General features: G+C 44.0%; 1 protein-coding gene across 2 annotated transcripts; it reads left to right on the top strand.

The window, feature by feature from the left end:
• Positions 1 to 2,081: 2,081 nt before the first annotated feature.
• Positions 2,082 to 12,608, top strand: PTP4A1 (protein tyrosine phosphatase 4A1). 2 transcript variants are annotated; one of them, XM_054021924.1, is made up of 5 exons: positions 2,082 to 2,521; positions 5,041 to 5,133; positions 7,214 to 7,344; positions 9,562 to 9,636; positions 11,192 to 11,397. In XM_054021924.1, exons 1-5 carry the CDS (start codon positions 2,417 to 2,419, stop codon positions 11,307 to 11,309), a joined length of 522 nt encoding a protein of 173 aa, XP_053877899.1. In that variant the 5' UTR covers positions 2,082 to 2,416; the 3' UTR covers positions 11,310 to 11,397. The 2 variants fall into 2 exon arrangements, with proteins under 2 accessions (XP_053877899.1, XP_053877900.1); XM_054021925.1 differs by having other exon boundaries at positions 2,405 to 2,521; positions 11,196 to 12,608.
• Positions 12,609 to 26,439: the final 13,831 nt, after the last annotated feature.

The following is a 26,439-nucleotide window of genomic DNA, read 5'->3' as shown; positions in this document are numbered from 1 at the left end:
GACACTAGTCTGTGTCACTTTTGATATTCAGTATCCAGTTTACAACAGTAAAACTCCTAATCATGTCAGTTTTCATGCTGCTTATGTTGGGAAGGCCATGAGAGAGAGTGGTCTTGCAGCAAGATAGCTAATGCATTAGTTACCTTGCTCTGTGGGTGGGTGTTTTTGTGTTTTTGTTTTTTGTTGTTGTTAAGATGCCATCTTTTTGGCAATGAACACAAAGACCATCACATCATCAAAGAGACTTTTGATAGGGTGAAGAAACACAACTCCTATGCTCCAGTGAACAGGGTGGAACTTTATTTACATTGTTTATACTTAATAGTCTGGCTGATGTGTAGCTTGAAGGATCCAGGGTTAGACTTTGATTGAAATCCCTGGATCCTCCCTATGCCCAGTAATTTGGAGATGGCTAGAGTTCTTCCTGAGGCATTGTCTCTGGTGGAAACTGCACTTTTGTATCCACCTCTAGATAATATAGTTATCTGGTGGTGGCTCTACAACTTTCTTACCTCCCCCTGAGTTCTTCCTTTCCCCTTTTCTCTTTTATATATCGGTTGAACAGAGAACTGCAAAGGATTACATGCATTGTTAATGTTGTAGTTTGGGCACAAAGCGGATCCTTGCAATGAGACTCCACAGTAAACTAAGTACGAAATAACTGACGTTTTTTAAATGACATTACTACATCTTTCAAGTATCCCTGCTTGCGTATGAATGCTCATTTGCTTCAAAGCAGCATTCATGGTATCCTTACATCCCTTTTTGCTGCCCAACAATGCAATATATACCATAAAGTATCTTCACTTTGAAGCATAAAGCAAGTGTAGCGGCCAGGAATAATGCTACTTTAGTAGACCTGTTGTGCATTGTTATATCTAGTAAAACTAGTGGGTTTTGTTTAATGATTTGGCAGTGAAGAAAGCGGTGGTGGTTAGACTAATAAAACTGGCTAACGCAGGCATAAATCCAGCAGGTACCCAGAAAACTGACAGTGTACATCCATTCTAACAAGAAGGCCTTGCTTCAGTTTTAGACCTCTCTTCAGTGTACTCCCAATCTGGCTGACTTCCATCTTTAATGTTGAAATGCATATGTTTGTCTTGCAACATTACTCTTCATTAGACAACTTTAATCTTCCTATCTTTTAAAATGCTATATTATTTCTGGAAACATTAATTGGTCATGTGTTTTCTTACATACTTACATATGGAAGCACACGTGGAAGTTTTGAATTTATGTAATAGGCACTGTTTCACAACAGCTCTACTGAATGGGAATTAGTGATGCTTGCACTCAAAGCACATATGTTATGGTAACAAGTCTTCTGTTTTTGCCTTATCCTTTAAAGGGTGTGAATTCCATGTAGGGGGTTGGGCATTCTGTGTAAACTGGAAAGTATTTCATGCACAGTGCTTCCAATATCTGCAGTATATAAAGTTAATATGACTTTAAAGATCCACTAATCTCCAGTGAATATAATTTCAGTGTCTGCTTTCTGATATGCTTTTAAATCAAGACAAGAATATCTTCAGATTGTTCTGGGTGCTCTTAAAAGTAACCTTTTTCTAAAAATACAACTGTTGAATAAAAATTTGGTTAGAACTCTCATTTATGGCACTTTTAAAACGTTGGTGGATTATCTAACTTAGAAATACTGTTTTTTGTCCTGCCATGAGTTCAGGGGACTGGAGTAAATGATCTTTCCTTCCAGTTATATTATTCTGTACCCTGATCTTTGCAAATATAATTCTGAAGTCCAAATATTACTCATTTGTATTACTGTGATACCTAGGGTTAAAAAAAAAAAAGGTAATTTCTTTGAGGACCGCTTTAGTTGTACAAGATTGTAAGATATTCCAAGTGAGACTACTTTTTTGTATAGATATTAGTGTCTTCAAGTAACTTGTACTTTAAGACAGTGACAGAAGTAACTTCTTGTTTTTGTTTATTTCCTTCCCCTTTTTACAGCAGTTCTGTGGTGTTCTTGGTCACACATTTATGGAGTTTCTGAAGGGCAGTGGAGACTACTGCCAGGCACAGCACGACCTCTATGCAGACAAGTGAACTGTAGAAATTCATTACTACTCCACCAAGAAGCCCCCCTAAGAGCGATTAACCAGGATAAGAAGTGTTGAATTGAAATTGGCAGAGCATTTGACAAAGGAGTTCAAGCCTGGATGGGGTAAACCTCAGCGCACTGCCTTTTTGCCTCAGTATTACTGGATTGAAGAATTGCTGCTTCTTGTTAGGAGGTTCATTTCATTTTCCATTGCTCCCAATTTCATACTTGCCAGCACTGAAAATTTTCAAGTGGAGTATATTGAAATAGACTTCAGTTTCACTACATCATTTCTGTATTAGAATTTTTTTAATCCTTTCACAATCTTGTTGCACGTTTTTTAACTAAATTAATATGGCACGAATGAACCGCCCAGCTCCTGTGGAAATCACCTACAAGAACATGAGATTTCTTATCACACACAATCCAACCAATGCAACCTTAAACAAATTTATAGAGGTAAGATCTGTTGGATGGAATGCTTATTTACAATACATGTAATGCTTACACTAGTTCATATTTAATAGTAATCTGTTTTAACCAATCAAACTTAACTCTTAATTACTCTTCATATTGCTTTAAGACTTAATAGAGCAGTTTTCAACCTTGGTTTGGGGGGGTATGTCTGCAGACTATGTCTAAGATTTCCAAAGGGGTCTGCATCTCTATTCAAAATTTTTGGGGGTCCTCAAATGGAAAAAAGGTTGAAAACCACTGACATAGAAACTTTTCAAGCAATGAGGCATGCTTTACAGAGTTCCAAATTATAAATATGGAGATCATTCCTCATCCATTTTTGAAGTGAAACCTAGTGATGCTGTCATCAACAAACACTTGCAGAACAGACAGGAAGCAGAGAATGTGATCTAACTGAAGCAATGCAGAACCCAGACTGTGTCTTGGTTATCTCCTCCTTGTTTGAAAAAGTTGTTAATGAGTGGTCAGTAAGGGCACTAGCGTTGTCTCATTTTAAGCAGCACAGTTCTTCACTGCCACTGATTCAATAATGATATTGAGGGAGAAGTGCCACATACCATAGCTTCTGAAGTACTTGGGTTTTCCCATGGAAGTCTGGCCCTGCATAAGTAACAGCACAGCCCAGGACAATGTGGTTGCAAGCTGTACTGTATATGCACTTTCTGTACAATTAATGGTGTCTTCCTTCCAAAGGATCAAAGTCACATGGTTTCAATTCAGTTCAAAGTGTGGTAGGTGTTTTGTCTTCGCTTTACATTTGTGGGAAAGAGGTCACAGTTTGTCTTGCTGATCATGCAAGAAACTTTTGGCAGACGTATGTAACCGAGATCGGATTCCCATTCCTGTGCTTTAATCACTGAATAAGATCCTGAGTATATAAGAGAAACAATCTTAACAGGCAAGCAACATCAGTGCTTCATTCATATCTACTATGAAGCTAAGGCTCTTTTACTAATTTGCTCATTATCTTAGCTTTCATCATGGAATACTAGTTCAGGATTATTCATGAGTCCCTTAATTTTGTAGTACAGCAGTGTTCAAAAGTCCCAGTCATACTAGGCACTATACAAACAAAGGAATAGACAAGTTCCTTCCACCAAAGAGCTTACAGTTTAAAGACAGATGAATGTAAGAAACAGTAGGTGGGATGGAAGAAGAGGTAACATAATATGGAGTTACACAGGCTGACAATGTGTGCACCTCAGTTATTCCAAATCACTTAATGTTTAGCTATCACTTAAGCATTCCATAGAAAACCATCTCTATTAGTGTTTTCTTCACATTAGTTTCCTTTGTACTGAACATAGTAACCAGGGGATGTTGAAGTTAGTTAGATGAAGACTATTTTCCTATCTGCAGTTGTAGTTTTTGCTACCCAGGGAGTGATTTATAGAACAGAGTCAGCTGAAGATGTATTAGTGAAACTTAACAAAGAAAAAGCTATCATAAAGCAATACAAGATAAAGCTTCCATAATGACCAGTTACAAACAGAAGCTTGCTTTAGCTAAAGACAACTAAAATGCTGAAAGGCTAACTACAGCTTCCTGAGTAATAAAAACCCAGAGATGGAGGTACTTGCATTTCATTAAAACATTAGGGCGGGGAACCCTAAAACTACTTTAAAAATAATAACAGCAATTCTCATTCAATGGCATCATATAGATTTATTTTTGCATCTGTTTCTAGCATAGCTCCTAACATACCATAAAGAATAAATATGACTAGAGTAATTTAACTCTTTACCTTTTGACAGTCTGGAAGCATTCACTGTAGATTATTACTGACTTGATAATCAGTGAGAACTAACTTTACACTGAATGCTTCTGGCAGTAAGCAAGCAGCACTCCTGCAGTGACCAGCTGGGAGTAACATTAATGTCAGTGCTCATTCTTTTGTGCTAAAATAATTGGTTCTGCAGTAATATGCTCGCTTTACAGATTGGATACTGAGTCAAAAAATTAAGTGATTTGCCCAAAGCGTCACAGGAAGAAGCATATCAGTGTTTCCCATATTGTCTTAAAACTAACTATGGAAATGCCAGTTGAGATTTTAAGTATATGTTGCTTAAAATTTAAACTAATCTGGTTTAGACTGTAAACTCTTCACAGGAGGGGCCATCTCTTAATCTGTCCAGTGTCTAGCATAATGGGATACTGATTGGAGCCTCTTGTTATTACTGTAATACACAATTCATTGTTTAGAACTCTGTGCTACCAAAGGTAGAACCAATTTAAGGAACTCGCAAACTTTATATTTTGAGAATTTTTTTTAAGGATCAGCATCTGATGCTGATTTTACAATGAGGTAAACAAAATAACAAGAGCTACACTTTAAACATTATTTTCCAAATGGAAGACAGTTGTGGGGTGGGTAGAGGGGAATCTTATTGAAACTTCCGAAAGATGTTAATACTGTTAAAGTACAAAAAATACTTTGGCTTTGCCTTACTGAGAGAGTCACGTCAGCTGATTGTAAAACAAGGTAATTTTTTCCTTCTTAGGAACTTAAGAAGTATGGCGTTACCACAGTAGTAAGAGTATGTGAAGCCACGTATGACACCGCACCAGTGGAAAAAGAAGGCATTCAGGTTTTGGTGAGTGGCTTAAAAAGACCCACTTTAAGGCTTTATCAGACATGTAACATTCACAAGCTCTTAATGTCTACTGCAAGTTCATGAATGACCTAAACTCTCTTTAATTTTAAGATTTCTCATGGAGCTTCCTTACTTTAACTTTTTTTGACGGGGGGAGAAGAAAAACCTAGCACTTAAATTAAGAGTTGAAAGGTGAGACTTATCACTTAAAAGCCCAAATCATCCTGAGTAGCTGTACTTGGTAGGTGGAGATGGCACTTAATAAACATAGAACAATATAATGTGCCTATGCTAAGGAATTTACAATCTGCAGGCTATGCTAGGGAAACTCTGGAATAATTATCCACTTGGTAACACTATTTCAGCTAAGTTGGTGTGAGCAACGTTAAGTGCTTAGGGTGGACAGATAACCAGTGTGAACTGTAGTATAGTGCTCTGTCCCTTCCCAAAAGTTGGCTTATAAACACAGGAAATTCAAGGCTTGTTTAGCTTTTTTTTTTTTTTTTTTTTTTTTTTTTTGCATTTAAAGCTTATTAATAGGAATATCATACTTATCTAGGGGCTGAATTTGGTCTAATGTCTTTGGGGCAAAGGTAAGTGGAAGTAGAGGGTCCCCTAACATTGGAACTGATATGGTTCTGCCACGAAAACAGGAGAGGGCAGAATTTGGGGAGCCACACCCAGCCAAAATTTCCCGCAATTGCTCACACGGGTTCAGCTCCCTAGCAGTTCAGTGGTGGAGAGTGCTAATGTAGACAAGGCACTGGCACCTGCCTCAGTGCCAAGTATAGAACTGTTAAGACCTGTCTGAGCATGGTTAGATGATAGTGTCGAACTCTGGAGACTTCCTGAAGTCTTTTCTACACCAGCCCATCCACTGTTCCGTGGGTTCTTAATGTGGTGACATGAACAGATGCTGGGGACAAGATGGTCAAGACCTTGCATATGGCTAAGTGGGAGATGAGTTCTGGTTGGATATTCATTACAAAGGTGGCAGGGGTATGTCTCTGTAAAAAGTTAAAAACCATTGTTGCTACTGCAGGAACTGAACTGACTGTAGCAATGATGAAAATTTGAGACCAAAAAGGCTAGCACAGATGTCTGCTCCAGGAGTGCAAAGGTGCCAGAAGGCAACCTTATCTTCATGTTGAGAATTCCCCTAGTGTGGAGCAGCCTTGGATTTCTACGCAGTGGAAACACTGAATATTTGGCCACACATCCCTCTTACCCTCTGTTCAGATTGCTACAATGCTCTGCCTGTTCTCAGCTGGTGAGTGGGGTGGTTGTTACCAGCTAGTGTAGTTCAGAGCAACCCCACATATCGCTCTAAATTGCTTCAGTTTGAGTTTGGGGCACAGCAGAGAATGGCTCAGTACAGTGATGGGCCATATGAAGCATTGCTGTGCAAACAATAATACTGTAGACTTCAAAATGGGATGTATCTTATTACATATGTATGCATATTGAAAAGCCTATTTTTCTTTATTGCTTATGCTAAGCTAGCAGCACTGTTTTATCCCTCTTTGCATCTGATTTTGTACACTCTTGAAACTATGTACAAATCCCAAAGTTGGAGAGCGGAGTAGCTAGTCAGCTACCTTAATTTTGAAAAGTGAATATACACTTTTGTTATTTAAAAGCAGATAGTTCAGAAAACTTTAAATACATATCCACTGAAGCTAGTTTACTGTTGGTATTGTATTGCCAACTTGTCAAGAACTGACCCTGGGGTATTATCCACTAAAATGAGATTTCCCAAAAAGGGGGAGGTATGGTGTATGTTACAAGATATTTAACATGCATGAAACTTTTTTTGTATTGTATTCCAGTAACCAACATAAGTAAACATAGAATAAAGAGATTTGTATTTGACAGAGATGTCAGTCTTTAATTGAATGAACTACCTCCTAATACAAATCATATTTCATTAAGTCTAATGACAGGAACTTTAGTCTAAGGGGTTATATTGAGGGATGGATTGACAATTGAGGAAACTACTTTACTTTCTCATAGTGGTTAATGTTCCCAGCTATAGTAGAATCTGATTCTTTATATGGAAGAAATTTGCCTTTCATTCTAGGATTGGCCCTTTGATGATGGTGCTCCACCATCCAACCAGATTGTTGATGATTGGCTAAACCTCCTGAAAGTTAAATTCCGTGAAGAACCTGGTTGTTGTATTGCTGTACACTGTGTTGCTGGTCTTGGGAGGTAAGTGAAACTTTAAAACAATCAGAACCCTTTGGAACAGAGATAGCTAAGGCTTTTTCAGTTCTTTTGGCATGCATGTTTCTTTGTAGAAATATAAGAAGTCCTAAGCAGTCAAGCCTCAGAATTTACTTGGAATTTATAGGCTGGGAGATGGAGATTAGTTCTCATGTTTATACAAACCCTTATTCTGGATTACGGTAGGATGTGAATTTTAAAGCAGAATAGCTATTCTAGAATAACACCATGGTAGGCAAGCCCTAAACCTAGTAGATAGTGTGAAAATACCTGTGCTTTCATGCTTTTTCAACTGTTTCTTGATACTTAAAGGAATAAAACAGCAGTATGCTCTAAATTTAACCTTATCAACTTTTTTTTTTCTTTAATATATAAACTTGCTACTAGTGCTGGTCAAATAGCAGAAATTTTTTTAATGTATTTAGTCTATTTGCTGAATAGTACTTGACCAGCATATAGAACTGGTCAAATAGTACAAAAAAGCTTGTTGAATAATTTATTCAGAAAATACGAGTGAAAATTATTGAATATATTAATAGTATTATTTGAATAGTTCAGCTAGCTACATCCCTTGCTCTTGTCATTTCCTTTCTGGCTCTTTAATGACCTTAAGGTATCTGAGTTGTTCCCAGTGTCACACCTTTTTTGTTATCTTTTTCCATTCCTCCTGTTTGGAAATATTGCCAGAATCCTAGTAGCTAGAGGACTTATAACTATAGCCACAGATGGATGTGGGATAGTGAGAAGGATGGTGATGGCACTGTCCAGAGATAACATTTGGTGAGAATCAAGCACCTGCCTACCGGTAGCTGGGAAAGAGTGTAAGTGTTGAGATTTTTTTTGTCTCAGAGCTCAGTCCCTAGATCCTTTTTGGGGACTCTATCTTATTCCTACTAGTCATGGGCTATCATATAAATGATTAAATTTCAAGACTTTCTTCTCTGGCCTATGGAAGGGATACCTTTTCCCCTTTCCTTTCCCACTCCAGAGCTTCCTGGTTGTGTGTGTCTACTACTCAAGTTTTCTGACTGCTGTGAGGGAGTGTCTCTGGTGCTCTACTCCTCCTGTGTAGGCCTTTGAGTTTTAAGTCTTCCTGGGTGACTAGCTCCCATGTGTGTTTGCTGCTTTTAGCTTTCCGAAACAATAGTAGAGTGAAATGGACCTAATTCTTGTCAGCTTCAGTTACTGCCTAGTCTTTTGAATAACAGTGAAAACGGATAAGACTAGTCAGTTTTTCTTTCTGGTGCCCAAGATAGTATCCAGCATCAGCAAGCATTGGAGCTGTCTGCAGTGTGGAGAATTCTATTTCTCTTTGAAGGCTTATTTCAGTTGTAAGTTAGACATTATTTTTTAATTGAGCTCATATTCTGCAGAAGTTAACAGCAATTGCTCATAAATCTTTGACATGTAAGTTGACTTTCAAACCTTGACAGCAATACCAAATATTAGTTGTTTGACTTCACTACTTAAGATTCAACTTCTTGGATACAAAAGTGACTTCTTGGCCATAATTACATATTCCATTATAAATTTGTATTTTTGAGTGTTTAACTGTGAAAACATTTCACTTTGGACTGAAATATCTCGTACTTCTCAACCTGAAGAACACTTTGGCAAGTTGGGAAAAATTGTCTCTTGTTTAAAGATATTCGGGAATAAATAATTTGACTTTCACCAGTTAAGACTTCTCAGGTATTCTCTGTATTCCACCTTGCAGCTGCTTTTAAAAATTTGCTTTAGAGCATAGATTTCATTGAGAAGAATTACCTCCAACTAAATTTTAAGTTTTGTTTCTAAATAGTTGTGATCATTACAACTGTTAGACAAAACTGAGTTGGGAAATGGGTTGAAAGTGTCAGTTAGTCAGTGGACTCACATGAGGAAAACATGGTCTCCAAAGAGATTTCTTGCAAAAATTGCAGAGTCTGAAAATGAACACATAAAAATGTAGCTACTTTATTCCTGCCATAGTCCTTCATCTCCTGAAATATCACTTTTGGTCAATCTCGTTAACATATTGCTTCTCCTAATTTCTTAGAGTAGTTTCAAAAACAATTGGTATACTATGTCATAATCAAGAAGACACAAAAGACTTAAATCCATATAGAAGAGCCATTTTATATGCTTTGAAAAGGAACTGCTGAGGCTTAAAATTTGACTCTTTTGCCATGTACATTTTAAAGATTTCTCTTGTTCTTCCAGAGCTCCAGTGTTAGTTGCCCTTGCACTGATTGAATGTGGAATGAAGTATGAAGATGCAGTGCAGTTTATAAGGCAGTAAGTATTAAACTAGTGTGTGCTTATTTTTTTAAGGCTAAAGTAGATAGTGAGGAGAGACTGATCTATCAAACATAACCCATATACACAATGCCCTTGAGTAGGAATCTGGACAATAAAGAGAATATGGTGCTATTAAACTTGTTTTTGAGATTTAAACATACAGTACATTTTATTTCCTAAGTAATATTGAAAAAACAATTAAAGGTTTTGAATCAGTGACATTAAACCCGTGGCCCATAGGCCAGATCCCACCCACTTGATGTATTTACATGAGCCATATGAAATGTTAACTTTGGCTTCAGGCTCTCAGTTTTTAAACTTTTTAGCCTTCATAATTGCAAAGATAAGCTTCCAAACATGACACCTTTAATACATCCTTTTCCTTAGTCATATCTGCAGAGTGGCAGGTATGCAAGAGAAATAATACACTTGGAACTCAGGTTGAATCTAGTACTGATAGCTGGAAACAATTCCTCTTGAATTGTAAATCTCATTTTCATAACAGTGTTCAAGAGTAAATATGGATACATGATTTCAGTTACCAATTTTCTGATCTTAACTACACTTGAGAGATGCTGCCACAGTTCAGTCCAGTTTTGAATTGGTTTTGTTTAACACTCTGACAGCTTAATGTTTGTAAGCTTAATTTGAGTCTGTCTTGTGTCCATTTTCACAAACTTCCCGGTTTGTACTCACCTAAAACAAAACAGAATACTACTGGTATACCACCACCTCCAGCAAAAAGCTGTATAGGTCAGCCTTAAACCATGCTATGAAGGTTGACAAAGTTGGGTTCCAAATAACCATATGTTCAAAATTCTTAAAAAGGCCACATGTGTGGCAACTTTTTTGTAGGGTTGCATAAATGGAATGTGCTCTTATCACTACCACCAGCTTCTGGTTCAAATGCAATACACTTTTTCCAAAGTAGAGGAATTTTTCCAATGACTTAGTGTTTTGAATGAATTTATCAATGAGGTATTAAGCAAGTGTAGTTAACATTCTTTTAGTACAAAAGAACAGCTTTGACAGTGCCTACAACTACATGAAACTTTTCTCCTGAGGGTTTCCCAAGATGCAGGAGAATGCTCAGTGTGCCTAAGCCTTGCCTTAGAGTACATCCGCTGAAGCACCAAATTCTGAATGCCACCTGAAAAGGAGATTACAATATGGTTTACATAAGCTCAAAAAACTACAGTGACTGCAACTTGGTACTTCAAAAGAAACAAAAAAATTTCCCTTGCTCTGGTTACCATCCCATTAACTATTGTTTGCCCTCAACTGTCTTAAAGAATGGGGATTTTTAATGATTTTTTTTTTTCCCATGAAGATTGTTATTTCAGTATAGGGTGACCAGATGTCCCGATTTTATAGGAACAGTTCCAATATTTGAGGCTTTCTCTTATATAGGCACCTATTACCCCCCACCCTCTGTCCCAATTTTTCACACTTGTTATCTGGTCAGCCTATTTCAGGAAGTATATTTTATTTCAGAAAGTGACCTTGTTTTATTTCTAAAGATGATCTTCTAACAACTATCTCTGCCATTTAGGAAGCGACGTGGAGCCTTTAATAGCAAGCAACTTCTGTATTTGGAGAAATATCGTCCTAAAATGCGCCTGCGTTTTAAAGACTCCAATGGTCACCGAAACAACTGTTGTATCCAGTAAAGCCAGGCTGCCTTGGAGCTGCTGCTTTGGAGCTAGAGGATGGAAACTAGAATTAGGCAAACTACATGCAGAAAGACATGTAGGGCTGATAAATAGTCTAAATGAAGCTTCTTTAGGAGTCTTTATAGGTTAAAAATATGGCAGAAATGCAACTTGTCTGTGTAGGTTAATATCCACCTGTTTGGAGAACTAGTAAATGTTTTGCTGTATGCTGTCTTTGAAATGTCTCCTTGGTCATAATTTGTATCAACTGAATTGTCTTTGAATCATGTAGTTGAGTCTTATTAATCTATTTCCCAATAATAAAATCTGTATTGGTGTGAAGTGTAGAGAGTTTAGGTGCCAAAAAACCCAGCACAATAGCTATATTTTTTTCTCTACATTACAGTGTGGTTCTTGTGATGCATGAACTACAACTATCTGGACCTTACATTGTCCTTTTTCCTACAATCATTTCAATATTGAGGATAGGGCCTATATGGTAATCTGCTTGCTCTCACTATATGTTTGTCTCCCACAATCACACTAGAATATCAGGATTTGCACAATCTTTGATTTTTACTAAGACTTACAATGACTTTTTTGGTGTCTTTCAGTAACCCTTTCCTTCCATTATCTAAACCTCTGCATTTTACAAATAAATCAATTCTCTGGTTACTCGTGTAGAAAATAATTCTTTACATTGTACAGAAGCACACAGTCTTTAATGTCTCCTGACAAAAAGCCTTACATTTTAAATCGATCTTGGCACTTCATGTGCAACTTAACAGAGGGCCTGAAAAGGATGGGAGGGGCTATTTAATATTTCTAGTAAAATGTTGCCTTTGTCTTGTGCAGGAAGTATAGAATATGCCCTTTACTTTAGTAAATATTTTTTTAAAATGTAGAAATGCTTAGTTATTGTAGCTAAAACAATTCTTAATCATAAAATTTCTGAAGATCTTGTAATTTCTTTTACTGTACCTCTTGAAAGTTGTTTACCAACTATTGCTTTGTTGAAAGTGTGATTATTTTTGTTTTGTTTTTGTTTTTCCCTTGAGTTTCTGCTATCAACTGGGCAGACCTGTAATATTTTGTATGCCTTTTGAGCTGCGTAACTTAATATTTGGATACTTGATAATTTGTTTTATTATGTAATTGATAAAATGGTGGTGTGTACTAATGTTAGTTCAACCATATATTTATACTGTCTTGGGAATGTGTGGTTATAGTTCTGTGGGAGAAATAATTTTGCCAGTGTTCACCAGCTTGTAAAATCTAGTGCGAGAGCTTAAACATCTAAATAAATACTGAAATGCACTTAGTGAGTCTGCTGAAATATTTATAGAGGCTTTTAAGACTTACGTGTTTACTCAATCAGAAATCCTAAATATGGATTTAGGAGCTTAACTTTAGGCATCCATTTGTTTATCTTGACCCAAGTGTTCTCACTTCTGTAAGAAGATAAAAAAATTAATAAATGTATACCACACATTCATACAAAATAGCTGCCACTGACACTCAATTAAAATATCAGAGGGGTAGCCATGTTAGTCTGGATCTGTAAAAAAGCGATAGAGTCCTGTGGCACCTTATAGACTAACAGACATATTGGAGCATAAGCTTTTGTGGGTGAATACCCACTTCGTCTGTGGGTATTCACCCGTGAAAGCTTTTGCTCCAATTCGTCTGTAAGCCTATAACAAGGGTCGGCAACGTTTGGCACGCGGCTCGCCAGGGTAAGCACCTGTTCGCCGTCCCGAGCCAATAGGGGCGGCGGGAAGCCGCAGCCAGCACATCACTCGCCCACGCCGCTTTTCGCCACCCCCATTGGCCCGGGACCAGCAGGTAAATAAACTGGCCTGGCCTGCCAGGGTGCTTACCCTGGCAAGCCGCGTGCCAAACATTGCCGACCCCTGGTCTATAAGGTGCCACAGGACTCTTTGCTTCCTAAGGGCAAGTATTTTAATTGACAATCAAGTTTGAAGTAGCTTCTTTAATGTTAAATTAGAGCTCATGTCGCAAAGATGACTGCAAATGTAAAGGAACACTACATGGCTCTGTATAACGACACTTGGGTCCCTTGAGACTGCAAAAATGTGTATCAAAGAATTGTAAAAGAATAATCTGAAACAATTCTACATTGACACGGTTGACACTATGCCCCAAATAATGTACCCCAAAAATATTTCAGAACTGAAACCTGCTTAAATGTAGGTTTCCAAAATGAGTGTGGTGATGTAGATAGCATACTGATGAGAAGCTGGAAGCTCTTACCAGTAATAAATTTTGTGCACCTGAGTTAGTCTCTGACAGTAGCCTTGGATGTATGTCCCCATTTCTCCCTGTTGGCTTAAAAAAAAAAAAAGTGCGTTATTTATTTTTGCATGCATTACTTCTGCTGCACAATTAAAGCACTGATCAAATTTGGTATGTATTCTGCATTTTAATAAAAGAAGAAAATCAGAACATTTAGATGTACATAAAATGGGTGTCTCAGCAATTTCTTACCTATTCTTGCCATGCTACAGCGACCTCTGAAAGATTTCTTTGAGGAAGAGGTTAGTCCCTATATAACCAGAGTAGTTAGCACAGAATAACTTAAGAAAATAGAAAATTAACTGAGTTCTAAAGAATACCGTATATTCTCGTTCATAAGCCGAATACGAACACTAGGATTACCATTCGTCCAGATTCCCCCGGACACGTCCGGCTTTTTAAGCTAAAAATAGCGTCTGGGGGAATTTGTAAATGTCCGGACTTCCCCTCCGCCCCCACCCCTCAAGCAGAGCGCGAGTGGCTAACAGGGCAGCCGGCCGGCTGGTGCCATTTACGTGAGGCTCCGACAGTCACAGAGAGCCCCTCCTCCGCTTCCCCTGCAGCAGAGATCACTCCCTCCCTGCATTCGCAGATCACCTCCAGCAGTCTGGAGCTCCTCCCTCGCTCCTCCACCGCTGCTGTCCAGCGTGCCGGGACGAACGGCTCAGGCCGTTCCTGAGCAAGTTCACAGAGACGTTAGGCGAAGGCCAACAACAAGGGGGCCAGGGGGTCGGAGAAGGGGCAGGGAGGTTCTGGAGGGGGCAGTCAAGAGATGGGGGGGGTGTCAGGAGTTTGGGGGGGGCTTTCTAGGGGGTGGTGTGGATAAGGTTTTGGGCAGTCAGGATACAGGTAGGGGGTAGGGTCCTGGGGGGCAGTTAGGGTGGGGGGGTCTTAGGAGGGGGCAGTTAGGGGACAAGGAACAGGTAGGGAGTGGGGTTCTGGAGGGCAGTTAGGAGCAGGGGTCCCAGGAGGGGGCAGTCAGGGGACAAGGAGCGGGGGGGCGGGGTTGGGAGTTCTGCGGGCGGGCCTGTCGGGGCAGGAGTGGGGAGAGGGATCAGAGCAGTCGGGACAGGGAGCAGAGGGGTTTAGATGGGTTGGGAGTTCTGGGGGGCTGTCAGGTTGGATGGGGCATGGGAGTCCCAGGGGTCTGGGGATGGGGATAAGGTTTGGGGCAGTCAGGGTACAGGTAGGGAGTAGCGTCCTAGGGGGCCAGTAAGGATGGGGGGAGGTTCTCAGGAGGGGGCAGTCAGGGGACAAGAGGCAGGGAGGCTTAGGTATGGGGTGGAATCCTGGGGGGCAGTTAGGGGCAGGGGTCCCAGGAGGGAGCAGTCAGGGGACAAGGGGCAGGGGGAGGGTTGGGAGTTCTGAGGGGGGGTGGGAGGAGCAGGGGCGGGGCTAGGGCAGGACGGGGGCGGGGCTCCTCCCGTCCTCTTTTTTGCTTGCTGAAATATGGTAACCCTACCTAACACCCTGCCCCGCCCAATCCCAAATTTCACCAAAATTCTGCCCTGTGATGTCTAGCTCTCTCAGGGAACACTCACAGAAGTTTTGTTCCTTTAAAGAGTCAGTAAACAGCAGCACATTAATTTAACTGGGGTTTGATAAATACTTTTATTTCAATCAAAGCACTCAATTGGTTTATAGTAGAGGTAACAAGTTTATTAAATGAAAGGTCATAGGCTTAAGTGATACCGAGTATAGACATAGACATGATTACATGTGTGCCGCATGCACAGTCGCCGGAAGCTTTTTCCCCTATCAGTACCCATCGGGTTGGCTGTGGAGCCGCCTGGAGTCGCGCCTTCATGGCGCCCCATATAGGGCCCTGCTGACCCGCCACCTCTCCAATTCCTTCTTGCTGGATTACTCCGACAGAGGGAAAGGCAGGTGGGTTTGGAATGGACAGGAGCAACACATCTCGAAGAACAACAGTTACGAGAGGTAAGTAACTTTTTTTATTCTTTGAGTGCTTGCTCTATTCCAATTAGGTGACTCCCAAGCCTCACCTAGGAGGTGGGGTCGGAGTTCATGGAATCGCTGATTGAAGCACAGCTTTGCCGAATGCTGCATCATCCCTGGCATGCTGGGTAATAGCATAATGGAAAGTGTGGAGCGAGACCACGTTTCCGCTCTACAGACCTCCTGTACTGGGACCTGGGCCAGGAAAGATGCCAAGGACGCCTGGGCTCTGATGGACTGTGTTGTCAGTGCGGGGGCAAGGATCTTCGCCAGGTCATAGCAAGCCCAGATACAGGATGTGATCCACGATGATATCCTTTGGGAGGACATTGGGAGGCCTTCATCCTGTCCGCTACCGCAACAAAGAGCTGGTTCGACTTGCAGAACGGCTTGGTTCATTCAATATAAAAAGCCAATGCCCGCCGAACATCCAGGGAGTGGAGCCTCTGCTCACAGCTGTTAGCATAAGGCTTCGGGAAAAAAACTGGAAGAAATATGTCTTCATTGGTGTGGAAATTTGAGATCACCTTCAGGAGGAACACCGGGTGCAGTCGAAGCTGCACTTTGTCATTTTAAAGGATGGTATAAGGAGGATCCAGTGTGAGGGCCTTGAGCTTAGACACCCTTCTGGCTGAAGTTATCGTGACTTTATATGATAGATAGAGCAGTGAGCATGTTGCTATGGGCTCGAACGGAGTCTCCATCAGCCTTGAGAGTACCAGGTTAAGGTCCCAAGCCAGGGTTGACCACCAGATTTGAGGGTATAGTCTATCTAGTCCTTTAAGAAAGCACCATACCATCATATGCAAAGACAGAGTGGCTAGCCTCGCCTGGGTGAAAAGCCAAGATGGCGGCCAGGTGAACCTTTATCAACAAGAGTGACAAATCCTGCTGTTTTGACTCTAGCAGGTAGTCCAAGATAAAGGGAATTGAAGACTACGTCAGAGTGATATGGCTCTGTGAACACCAGATCAAGAATCTCTTCCTCTTGGCTAAGTAGGTAGCCCTGGTCGATGGTTTTCTACTACCAAGAAGAACCTCTCTAATGGGGTCTGAGCATGTGAGCTCTAGCAGATTCAACCACGCAGTTTCGAAACTGTGAGGTAGAGAGACTCAAGATTGGGGTACTGGAGCTGGCCGTGATGACGAGCAATCAGGTCTGGAACTAACGGTAGGGTGAGTGGGGTTGTGACGTTATTGATATAATCTGGGACCATATAGATCATTGTTGCAACCAAGGTCCTGTAGTGGCACCCAAATCTTGTATAAAGGGTGTCTAAGACAAGGTTATGGTTTACTGGTTATGATTATGCTGTCTATATGTGTGTATCAGTTTTATAGTTGAAGTTATGAATATTGGCTCTATACTGTCTGTATTGCAAACTTATGCTATGCTTCTGGGTGACATCCCAGACAAGCTGGTGTTAGCTCTGCCTAGCCTGCTTGATGGCCCATTAAGAACCATCAGCTATACAATGGACTCATTGAGAAAAGGCAAATATGCCTTGAGACTCGGCAAAGTATGCAGGGACTGGCCCATGTGACTCCAGACTCCATTTTGCTGTAATTTTCCACAGTAAGAACAAAGAGGTGTTCTTACACCTGGAAAAGACTATATAAGGCTGATGCCTCATCTCCATTTTGTCTTCAATCCTGCTTCTTATCTCTGGAGGGACTTTGCTACAACTGAATCTCTGAACAAAGGACTGATGACCCATCCCAGCTGGGGATGTTCCAGAGACTTGATTTGAACTTGCAGTTTATTCTATCGCTGCTGCAAGCCTGAACCAAGAACTTTGCCGTTATTGTATGTAATTGATTCCATTTAACCAATTCTAGCTCTCATCTCTATCTTTTTTCTTTTATAAATAAACCTTTAGATTTTAGATTCTAAAGGATTGGCAACAGCGTGATTTGTGGGTAAGATCTGATTTGTATATTGACCTGGGTCTGGGGCTTGGTCCTATGGGATCAGGAGAACCTTTTTTCTTTTTCTGGGGTATTGGTTTTCATAATCATTCATCCCCATAACGAGTGGCACTGGTGGTGATACTGGGAAACTGGAGAGTCTAAGGGAATTGCTTGTGAGACTTGTGGTTAGCCAGTGGGGTGAGACCGAAGTCCTCTTAGTTTGGCTGGTTTGGTTTGCCTTAGAGGTGGAAAAACCCCAGCCTTGGGCTGTGACTGCCCTGTTTTAGCAATTTGTCCTGAATTGGCACTCTCAGTTGGGTCCCGCCAGAACCGCATCGTCACAGGAGTTTCCACTGATAACTCCAGCAGCATAGTGTAACAATGCTGTTGTGGCCAGGCTGGTGCCACCAGGATCACCGAGGCCCCGTCCCTCCAGATCTTGAGGAGGACCTTGTGAATGAGCGGAACAGGAGGAAATGTGTAGAAGAGCAACAGAGGGTCCTGTGGCACCTTTGAGACTAACAGAAGTACTGGGAGCATAAGCTTTCGTGGGTAAGAACCTCACTTCTTCAGATGCAAGACTGAAGTAGATGTGTAGAAGAGGTGGTCCTTCCATGGAAGAAGAAATGTGTCTGTCAGCAAACCTGGGCTGTGATTCAGGAAAGAGCAGAATTGAAGGCACTTCCTGTTGCCCTTTATAGCAAACAAGTAGATCTGGGGAACTCACCACCGTTGGAAGATGTCCATTCACCCAGACATGATAAACAACAACTCATGATTGTGAAAAGACCTGCTGAGATGGTCCGCTAGCTCGTTCTGAGATCCGGGGAGGTAGGAGGCCTCCAGGAATATCGAGTGTGCTATGCAGAAATCCCAGAGCTGGAGGGCTTACTGACATAGGGGAGAACAGTGTGCTCCACCCTGTCTGTTAATATAAAAAATCACTGTTATGTTGCTCGTCAGGACTGATCCGCATCTGCCCTCCAGATGAGGGCGGAAGGTCTGACACGCCAGATGAAATGCTTTCAGCTCCCTGATGTTGCTGTGAAACAACAGCTCTGCTGGAGACCAGAGGCTCTGAGTTCTGAGCTCTCCGAGGTGCGCTCCCCACCTCATTGCCGATGCATCGGTGACCAGACACAATGAGGGGCATGGCTTGGAGAATGTGACCCCTATGTACCCCACCACCAATTGTGGATCAAGCCACCACTGAAGCGACTCGAGAACCTGTGGTGCAAGTATGATTACCTTGTCTAGGCTGTCTCTGCTCAGTCAATACACGGACGCTAGCCAGACCTGGAGAAGTCTGAGTCTGAGCCTCGCATGTTGCACCACGAACATGCAAGACGCCATATGCCAAAGGAGTTTTAAGCAATTCCTTGCCGTGGTTATGGGGTACGGTCTGAGGTCTTGTATGATGTAGTGCATAGCCTGGAAACGGGAATGAGGTAGGAATGCTCTGGTTTGCCTTGAGTCTAACACTGCCCCTATGAACTCTATTCTCTGAATGTGGGGGAGCGATGACTTTTGTGTGTTTAACAGGACACCCAGTTTGTCGAATGTGGATCTTATCAAGCTGACCTGTTGATCCACTTGTGTCCTGGAATGGCCCTTTACTAACCAGTCGTCGAGGTATGGGAATATCTGAACTTGCCTTTTCTGGAGGAAGACGGCCATGAGTGACATGCATTTGGTGAATACCCAAGATGCCGATGATGGGCCAAATGGAAGTACTATGAATTGGTAGTGAGTGTCCTGTCCCCCCCCCTACAAATTTTAGGAAGCGCCTGTGAGGCGGGGTTATGGAAATGTGGAAGAATGTGTCCTTCTAGTCGAGGGCGGCATACAATCTCCTGGATCCAGGGATGAGATAATGGTGGCCAAAGAGACTATCTGAAACTTTAGCTTCTTCATGAACCTGTTGAGGTTGCGCAGGTCCAAGATGGGTCTGAGGCCCCCCTTTGCTTTCGGTATTAGGAAATACTGGGAGTAGAACCCCTTGCCCCTAAGCTCCAGCAGAACCTCCTCCACAGCTCCTGCCAATAGGTAGGTTCATACCTCTTGCACAGGGATCCAGTCCTCGGGTTGGTATGTTGCCCCCGGGCGCATCTTCAAAAGGCCTGCCTGGGGCCCGGCGGTTGCCTCAACGACCCAGACCCCAGTTGTTCAGGGGTTGAGGCTGGTGACACTGGTTCTGGTTTCTGCCCCATTTGCGGTTGTGATCTTGCTGAGGCTGACCTTGATACAGGCAGGGCATAGGCTGAGGCCTACAGTGTCTAGGTTGGGTGGTGGGCATGTGCAGCCCCAGCGATCTCAGAGTGGCTCCAGAGTTTTTTAAGCTATGCAGCTTTGAGTCCATTTTCTCTGAGAACAGAGTGGTTCCTTCAAAAGGGAGATCTTTTATCATTTGTTGGACCTCCCCCCTGGGAGGTTTGAGGCCTGCAGCCAGGAGCAATGTCACATCGCGATGGCTGAGGACATGGCGCGAGTTGCCGAGTCTGATGAGTCCAGCGTGACCTGCAGCAATGTCCTTGTCATAGCTTAGCTAGCCCTCATCCACAAGAGCTGAGAATTTGGACTTGGAGTCTGTCGGGACAACGTCCGAAAATTTGGATATCGTGTCCCATGATTTAAAATTGTAGCGGCTAAGGATCGCCTGCTGATTTGCAATACGAAGCTGGAGCCCTCTGGTGGAGTATATCTTCCTTCCGAAGAGATCCAGCTCCTAAGTGTCCTTAGCTTGAGGAGGAGGCCCTTGCTGTCCATGCCTTTCCAGCTCATTGTCCGCTGCCACCACCACCGAGTCTGGTGGGGTGTATGTATAAAGATACTCATAACCTTTGGAGGGCATGAAATATTTTCTCTTGACTCCCTTCGCTGTGGGGGTAAGAGAGGCCAGAGTTTGCCACAGGGACTTAGTGTTGTCCTGAATAGTCTTAATCAGGGGACGTGTCACCCTGGTGAGGCTCACTGGGGATAAAATGTCCACCATTGGGTCCACCACCTCATTGATCTCCTCCATCTGGATGCCCAGATTCTGTGTCACCCATGTCAGGACTTCCAGGTAGGCTCTGCTGTCCAGTGAGGGAGGCCCCAAGGAGGTTCCTGCCACTGCCTCATTGGGTGAAGGTGATGACGAGGCACATGCCAGAGAGGATTCTTCTTGACAGTCCGACTCATCAAAGCAGCCCTGGTTCCCTGTAGCTGCACCCAACTGGGTGTCAGCCACCCTCTGTGGCACTGGCCATGGTAGCAATGCCAGTGCTGATGCCAGACACAGTGTCAGTGCCAGAGGTGGTGCTGGTGGAGGTACTGGATGCATTAGCCATGGCAGATGCCCATGAAGGGTCCCTAGTCCTGGACACAGCCCTTCCCTTGGATGCGACCGAGAAGGAGCATCCGGAGACGAACCCCTGGGACTGATGGTACACCCAAGGGGTCCAGAAGGGCCACTGTGTTGGCATTTGTGCTGGCACCTGCCATTGCATTGGCCATGGCACCAGAGGACAGGTCTGCACCATACTCACAGTCTGAGCGTGCCACCGACCCCGGTTCCAGCTCCTTTGCAACACATAGGAGTCTGCATCAGAATCGGACTCCAAGGGTCCATATATGGTGACCAAGGTGGCACCATGCCCGTTGGTGCTGGGGATCGGTGCCGGAGAGATGGAGAGTGGTGCCGTGTCATTGCCGGTTTCCCCTTGGACTGCACCGGTGGTCTCTGCGGCGCCGGAGAATTTGGGGCCAGTGCCCTCTCATGCTGGTCGGGAGAGTACAGACCCATCAGGGCTATGAGATCCCTGACTGCCTCAAAGGTCTCTGGTGTGGAGGAAAGGTCTAAGTCCTCCACTTGGCCCTCCACCAGTGGCGTCAGACAGGTCCCGCTGTGAGCCCAGGGCCAACTGCTGTACAGGTGGGGAAGAGTGGCCCAGCATAGGTTGCACTCCCTTAGGTGTCTGACGCTCTGGTGCTTGAGAAGGGGAGTGCTCCCTTTCCATCTTCCTGTGCTTTTTGCATGTGTAGCGAGGTGGTGGGATACCCCACAGCCCTGCTGAGGGCTGAACCTCCCCTAACACCAATGTGGGTGGAGCCACTGGGTCCGGCGTCTGCCCCTCAGTGGTCACGACGCCGACCCGGAAGTATAAAAGCCCGCCTGCAGAGCTTAGTGGAGAACAAGCCGCCGGAGAGAGCAGACGTGTGTGGCCGAGCTCCCGCTTGGGAGACAGCAGCAGGCCGCGACCGGCCTGAGGACTCACCAGGCCAGCCGAGCCTACCCCTTGCCCGTTACCCTGAGGAGGATTGGCCGAGCCTGCCCCTTTCCAGCTACCCCGAGGAGGAGCCGAGCCTGCCCCTTTCCAGCTATCCCGAGGAGGAGCCGAACCTACCCTTCACTACCTACCCGGAGGAACTGATGCTTGTGGAGACCACCGAGGACACTAGTACGGCCCAGGTACCCTACAAGGGGGAGTGTGGAAGTAGCCCGGGGGCAGCCAACCCCAATCTGGCTGCAGCACTGCCAGAGCCTATGTCAGTGTGTTGAGGCCAGGATCCCCACTGACAGTAGCGAGTTTCCGCCGCTGCTAGGGCCCCGGGCTGGGACGCAGTGGAGTGGGAGGGCCTGTGCCCCCCTGCCACCCACTCCTTGGGTGGCAGACTCCCCCTTTCCCTGGCCTAGAGAGGCTGGGACCTCTTGCTCATTGACTCAGCCCCTGCTTAAGGGCCTGGGTTCCTGACTATTTGATTGCTGCCCCGCCCTGACCTAGGGCCTGGGCCACTACAAACCCATTGACTCAGCTCTGCTTAAGAGCCTGGGTTCCTGACCTATTGGCTCAGCCCCTGCTTAAGGGCCTGAGCCCCAGACTGCATGGTTGCTGCCTGCCCTGATTGAGGGCCTGGGGCTTTTCCTGAACTATTGGCTCAGCCCCTGCTTAAGGATCTGAGCCCCTAACCGTGTGTTTGCTGTCCCACACTACCGCCGGACCAGGACTAACGGCGGACCAGAGCGAGGTGGTGGGATACCCCACAGCCCCACTGAGGGCCGAACCTCGGCTGAGACCGCTACAGCGTGGCACAGGCAACTGAGAACAGTGCTGCGATTCCGCCCGCAAAGCAGTCTTTGGTGCCGAGGAGTACCGGTGCTGAGAGTCTCTGACCTGAGAGTCCTTCCTTGGCGCTGCATCCCAGATTGAAGCCAGTGCACTGTGCAACAATGCCAAGGAGCCCGATGCCGCATCCATGGGGCTCAATTCCGACTGTGGCCGAAGAGCTGCTTCCATCAGCAGCAGCCTCAGCCTGTGGTCCCTTTCTCTTTTGGTGCGGTGGCGGAATCCTCTACAAATTTTGCACCTGTCCACTTGGTGGGACTCCCCCAGGCACTTCATCAGCTTCTGGCACGCCCCACATGGTTTAAACCCCGGGACCGAGGCATGCCCCGGCCCCAGGAGAAAGAAGAGAAACAGGAGAAAACCTCTGGTAACAAGGGTTCAAACTACTCTAATACTAAAAAACTATTCTTAACTATTTACAGGATATATAAGAAGGAACTGGACAGGCAGCGGGTAGACAGGGCCCTATATGCGGCGCATGAAAGCGTGACTCCAAGGGGCTCCACAGCTGACCTGACGGGTACTGCTAAGGGAAAAACCTTCCGGCAACTGTGCACGCACTGCACACACACCTAATTGGAATGGACATGAGTAAGCACTCGAAGAAGAACTGCTGATTTGTGGGTAAGGTCTTCAGATACTTGCTATCTCAGCAGCACCAGCAGCAAGATGGCAAGCTGAAGGGATCTCTAATCTTATGGGTACCTCAAATATTACCCATTGCTGACATGGGCATCAGCAATGGGTGCAATTGAACAGCTGATTAACACAATTTAACTACGAACTATGTGCAGCACTATTTCAGAAACTGGTTAAAACCTGCTCAGACATAACTTGTCAGCAATTGATACTTTTCCTAAACTCTAGTCTGCACTATAGAGATTTTCTCAAAAATTCAAATTGGTTTTAAAACCTGCTTGGAGCACTACTGTAGATAGGCCTGGCAGGCAGTACCATTTTTATAGCCAATTTAGTTAAATCTACTGAGAGCAGATGTAATGTAACCAGTTATAAAAACAGTTCTGACTGCCAGAGCTAAGTCTACACTAGTGCTTCAATTGTTTTTTTAAATTTGGTGGAAATATTCCCAGGGTAGACAAGGCTTTTAGATAGGGTTACCATACGTCTGGGTTTCCCCGGACATGTCCAGCTTTTGGGTCTTTAAATAGCCGTCCGGGGGGAATTTGTAAAAAGCTAAAATGTCTGGGATTTCTCCCTGGACGGCTATTTAAAGTCCCAAAAGCGGCTGACAGGGCAGCCGCGCCGGCGGAAAGCGGTACCGGGAGCAGCATGGAGTGGCCGCGAGAGGTGGGTGCGGGCGGCCTGGCTCCCCCTGCCCGGGGCTCCCCTCGCCCGCCGCAGGGCACGGGCTCCTCCTCTGCAGCACTGCCCGCCGCGGGGCTGGGGCTCTCCCGGGGCTCTGCCCTGCACGCGCCCAGCACCCCCGGGGCTGCTCCTGCCTCCCCGGGCTGGCCCCAGATCCCTTCCCCTGGGGGGCTGGGGTCCTGCTGCGCCTTGCGCCCCTCTGCCTCCTCCACAGGGCAGGCAGCCCCAGGGGGTTGAGGCCGTGCCACCCTTTCCCCCTCCAACAGCCCCCGCACCGCCCTGCCGGGCCTGTTCAGCCCTCGGCCCCACCGGGTCCTGCCCTACCATGGGACGGCCCGGCCTGGGAGGACTGGGGGAGCCACAGCAAAGCCTCGTCCGGAGCTGGTGCAGGAGACGAGGTTGGTTCTCAGCCCAGTCTCTGGCATCAGCCTGCAGCGGGGTGCAGAGCCACCCCCTGCCGGCTCGGCTCAGCCCAGCCCCACTCTTAAAGAGACACGGACCACACCGTAGCTTGGCCCAGCCCGGGGCACGTGGGGGTGTCACCTCACCCCCGCCTGGGGGGCCCAGCGAGGGGGGTGCTCGGCACCATAGCAGCTCAGAGGGGAGGCCAGCGATGCACCTTACTCTCTCCTGCACTGCCAGCCACGGTCTTGCCTCCTTTCCCCAGCTCTGTGAGGCACTGTACACCTCAGAGCAGCAAATGGTAGCAGATTCTGCTGTCTCCAAGCAGAGTCTAGCCCTGAGTTTTTATTTCCACAGCAGTGAGTTTTCTGTTTGGTGCATTCACTCCTGATCTCCCTGGTAAAGTGTAACAAAAGCCCTTGGCATTCATTTTCTCAGTGTTTCTGGGAATACCCTTTTCAGTTTCATAGATTGATCTGGGATCTTTCTTTTGCTGTTTCCGGAGAGAACTGTTGACAGCAGGGAGATATGTCCCTGACTAGAGGGCAGGAAGCAAATTTGATTAGACCGGTTGTAACTTTCTTTTTATTTGTTACTATAAAATGTATTACACACAAATAGATTGCTAATGAGCTTCCACTTTTGGGTTTCTGGAAAACAACTCACTCTAATACTTGGAAGATGCAGGGTCCTTTGGTCTTAAAAAATGAAACATCAGACTCATTAATTTGGGGGAAGTGCAGTGGTCCATTTATGAAATTTCTTAAAAACATGATTCAAAAAATCCTTCTAAGACTGTATTTTAATGCTAAGATCCCAATAGCCTTACTATAGAAATAGAAAGTAAAACAAAGACATTCTTGATCCAGGTCAATTAGAGCAGTGGTTATCAATGTTTCCAGACTACTGTACCTCTTTCAGGAGGCTGATTTGTCTTGAGTACCTCTCACTTAAAAACTACTTGCTTACAAAATCAGACATAAAAATACAAGTATCACAGCACAGTATTACTGAAAAATTGTTTATTTTCTCATTTTTACCATATAAATTATCAAATAAATCACGACTCCCAGATTGAGAAACACTGTTATAGTATATAGAGCAGTATAAACAAGTCACTGTCTGTATGAAATTTTAGTTTGTATTGACTTCACTGGTGCATTTTTTGTAGTATGTTGTAAAACTAGGCAACTATCTAAATGAGTTGATGTACCCCCGGAAGACCTTTGCATACCCCTGGTTGAGAACCACTGAATTAGAGAAATTTTGCATCATGACATAGATCTATTGAAGTAAATGGACTTATGCCAATTTACACCAGCCAAAGATCTGGCCCTATTTCTTTAACATTTTAGGTGGAATAATTTGTTTTAATTTGTAATATTTATAATCTTGCTATAAAGAAACCAAATTTAAGTTTTAGGTACTTCTCAGTTACATCCTTTCCTCAGACCTCATCCCACACACAGGCAAGTTTACTCAGTTTCTCCATCTGCAGACGGAGATAACAATACATGCATCACAAGAGTGTAGTAATGCATAGTTGTGAACCCCTTATTCACACTGGTGAGCAGGTACTTATGGGAGTAATTGGTTCAAAATCTGGCCCTTAATGGTTGTAAGTTATTTTAATTTCCTCATGTGAAAGGTGCTGCAGAAACGAAAAGTATTATTTATTTCAATAGCGGCTAAATGAATTTACATTATTCATGTGAAAATATTTAAGTTTTAGATATTCTTCTCAGAATCCTCAATTATAAGTGTGTGGGATGGGAGGATTCCAGTCCAAAAATGTGTGGCTCCTTTTAAATCTCAGCTTTTATACTTTGTTACATGAGATCAGTTGTACGTGTAAAAAAAGACACATGAACATGGTTTGTTGCAACAGTGAAAATTTAAAGATCAAATACTTTTTTCATATCAGCTCCCTCGTACTGATTTCAGCTCTGAGCATCTAATCAAATGCTAAGTACCTGTGCCAACGATGATGGTTGCATATGCTTCGATAATTAGTTTGGCAAGGCCTTCTATATCAAAGTTACACACATTTTTACACAATATCAGGCAAACCAGCTTGGATCTCTCACTATTCATGTCTCTGTACTAATTGTGCTCTGCATCATTTCACA

This window comes from Malaclemys terrapin, chromosome 3, assembly GCF_027887155.1.
Source record: "Malaclemys terrapin pileata isolate rMalTer1 chromosome 3, rMalTer1.hap1, whole genome shotgun sequence".
NCBI classification, from domain to species: Eukaryota; Metazoa; Chordata; order Testudines; family Emydidae; genus Malaclemys; species Malaclemys terrapin.
Note: the sequence above shows the minus strand (reverse complement) of the source record. Positions and strands in the feature narration are given on the sequence as shown.

Excerpts from the sequence above, each read along its gene's own strand:
- PTP4A1 (XM_054021925.1), top strand. The coding sequence starts at position 2,417 with ATGGCACGAATGAACCGCCCAGCTCCTGTGGAAATCACCTACAAGAAC. Across the intron at positions 2,522-5,040 it reads CCTTAAACAAATTTATAGAG|GAACTTAAGAAGTATGGCGT; the intron begins GTAAGATCTGTT and ends TTTCCTTCTTAG. Across the intron at positions 5,134-7,213 it reads AAGAAGGCATTCAGGTTTTG|GATTGGCCCTTTGATGATGG; the intron begins GTGAGTGGCTTA and ends CTTTCATTCTAG.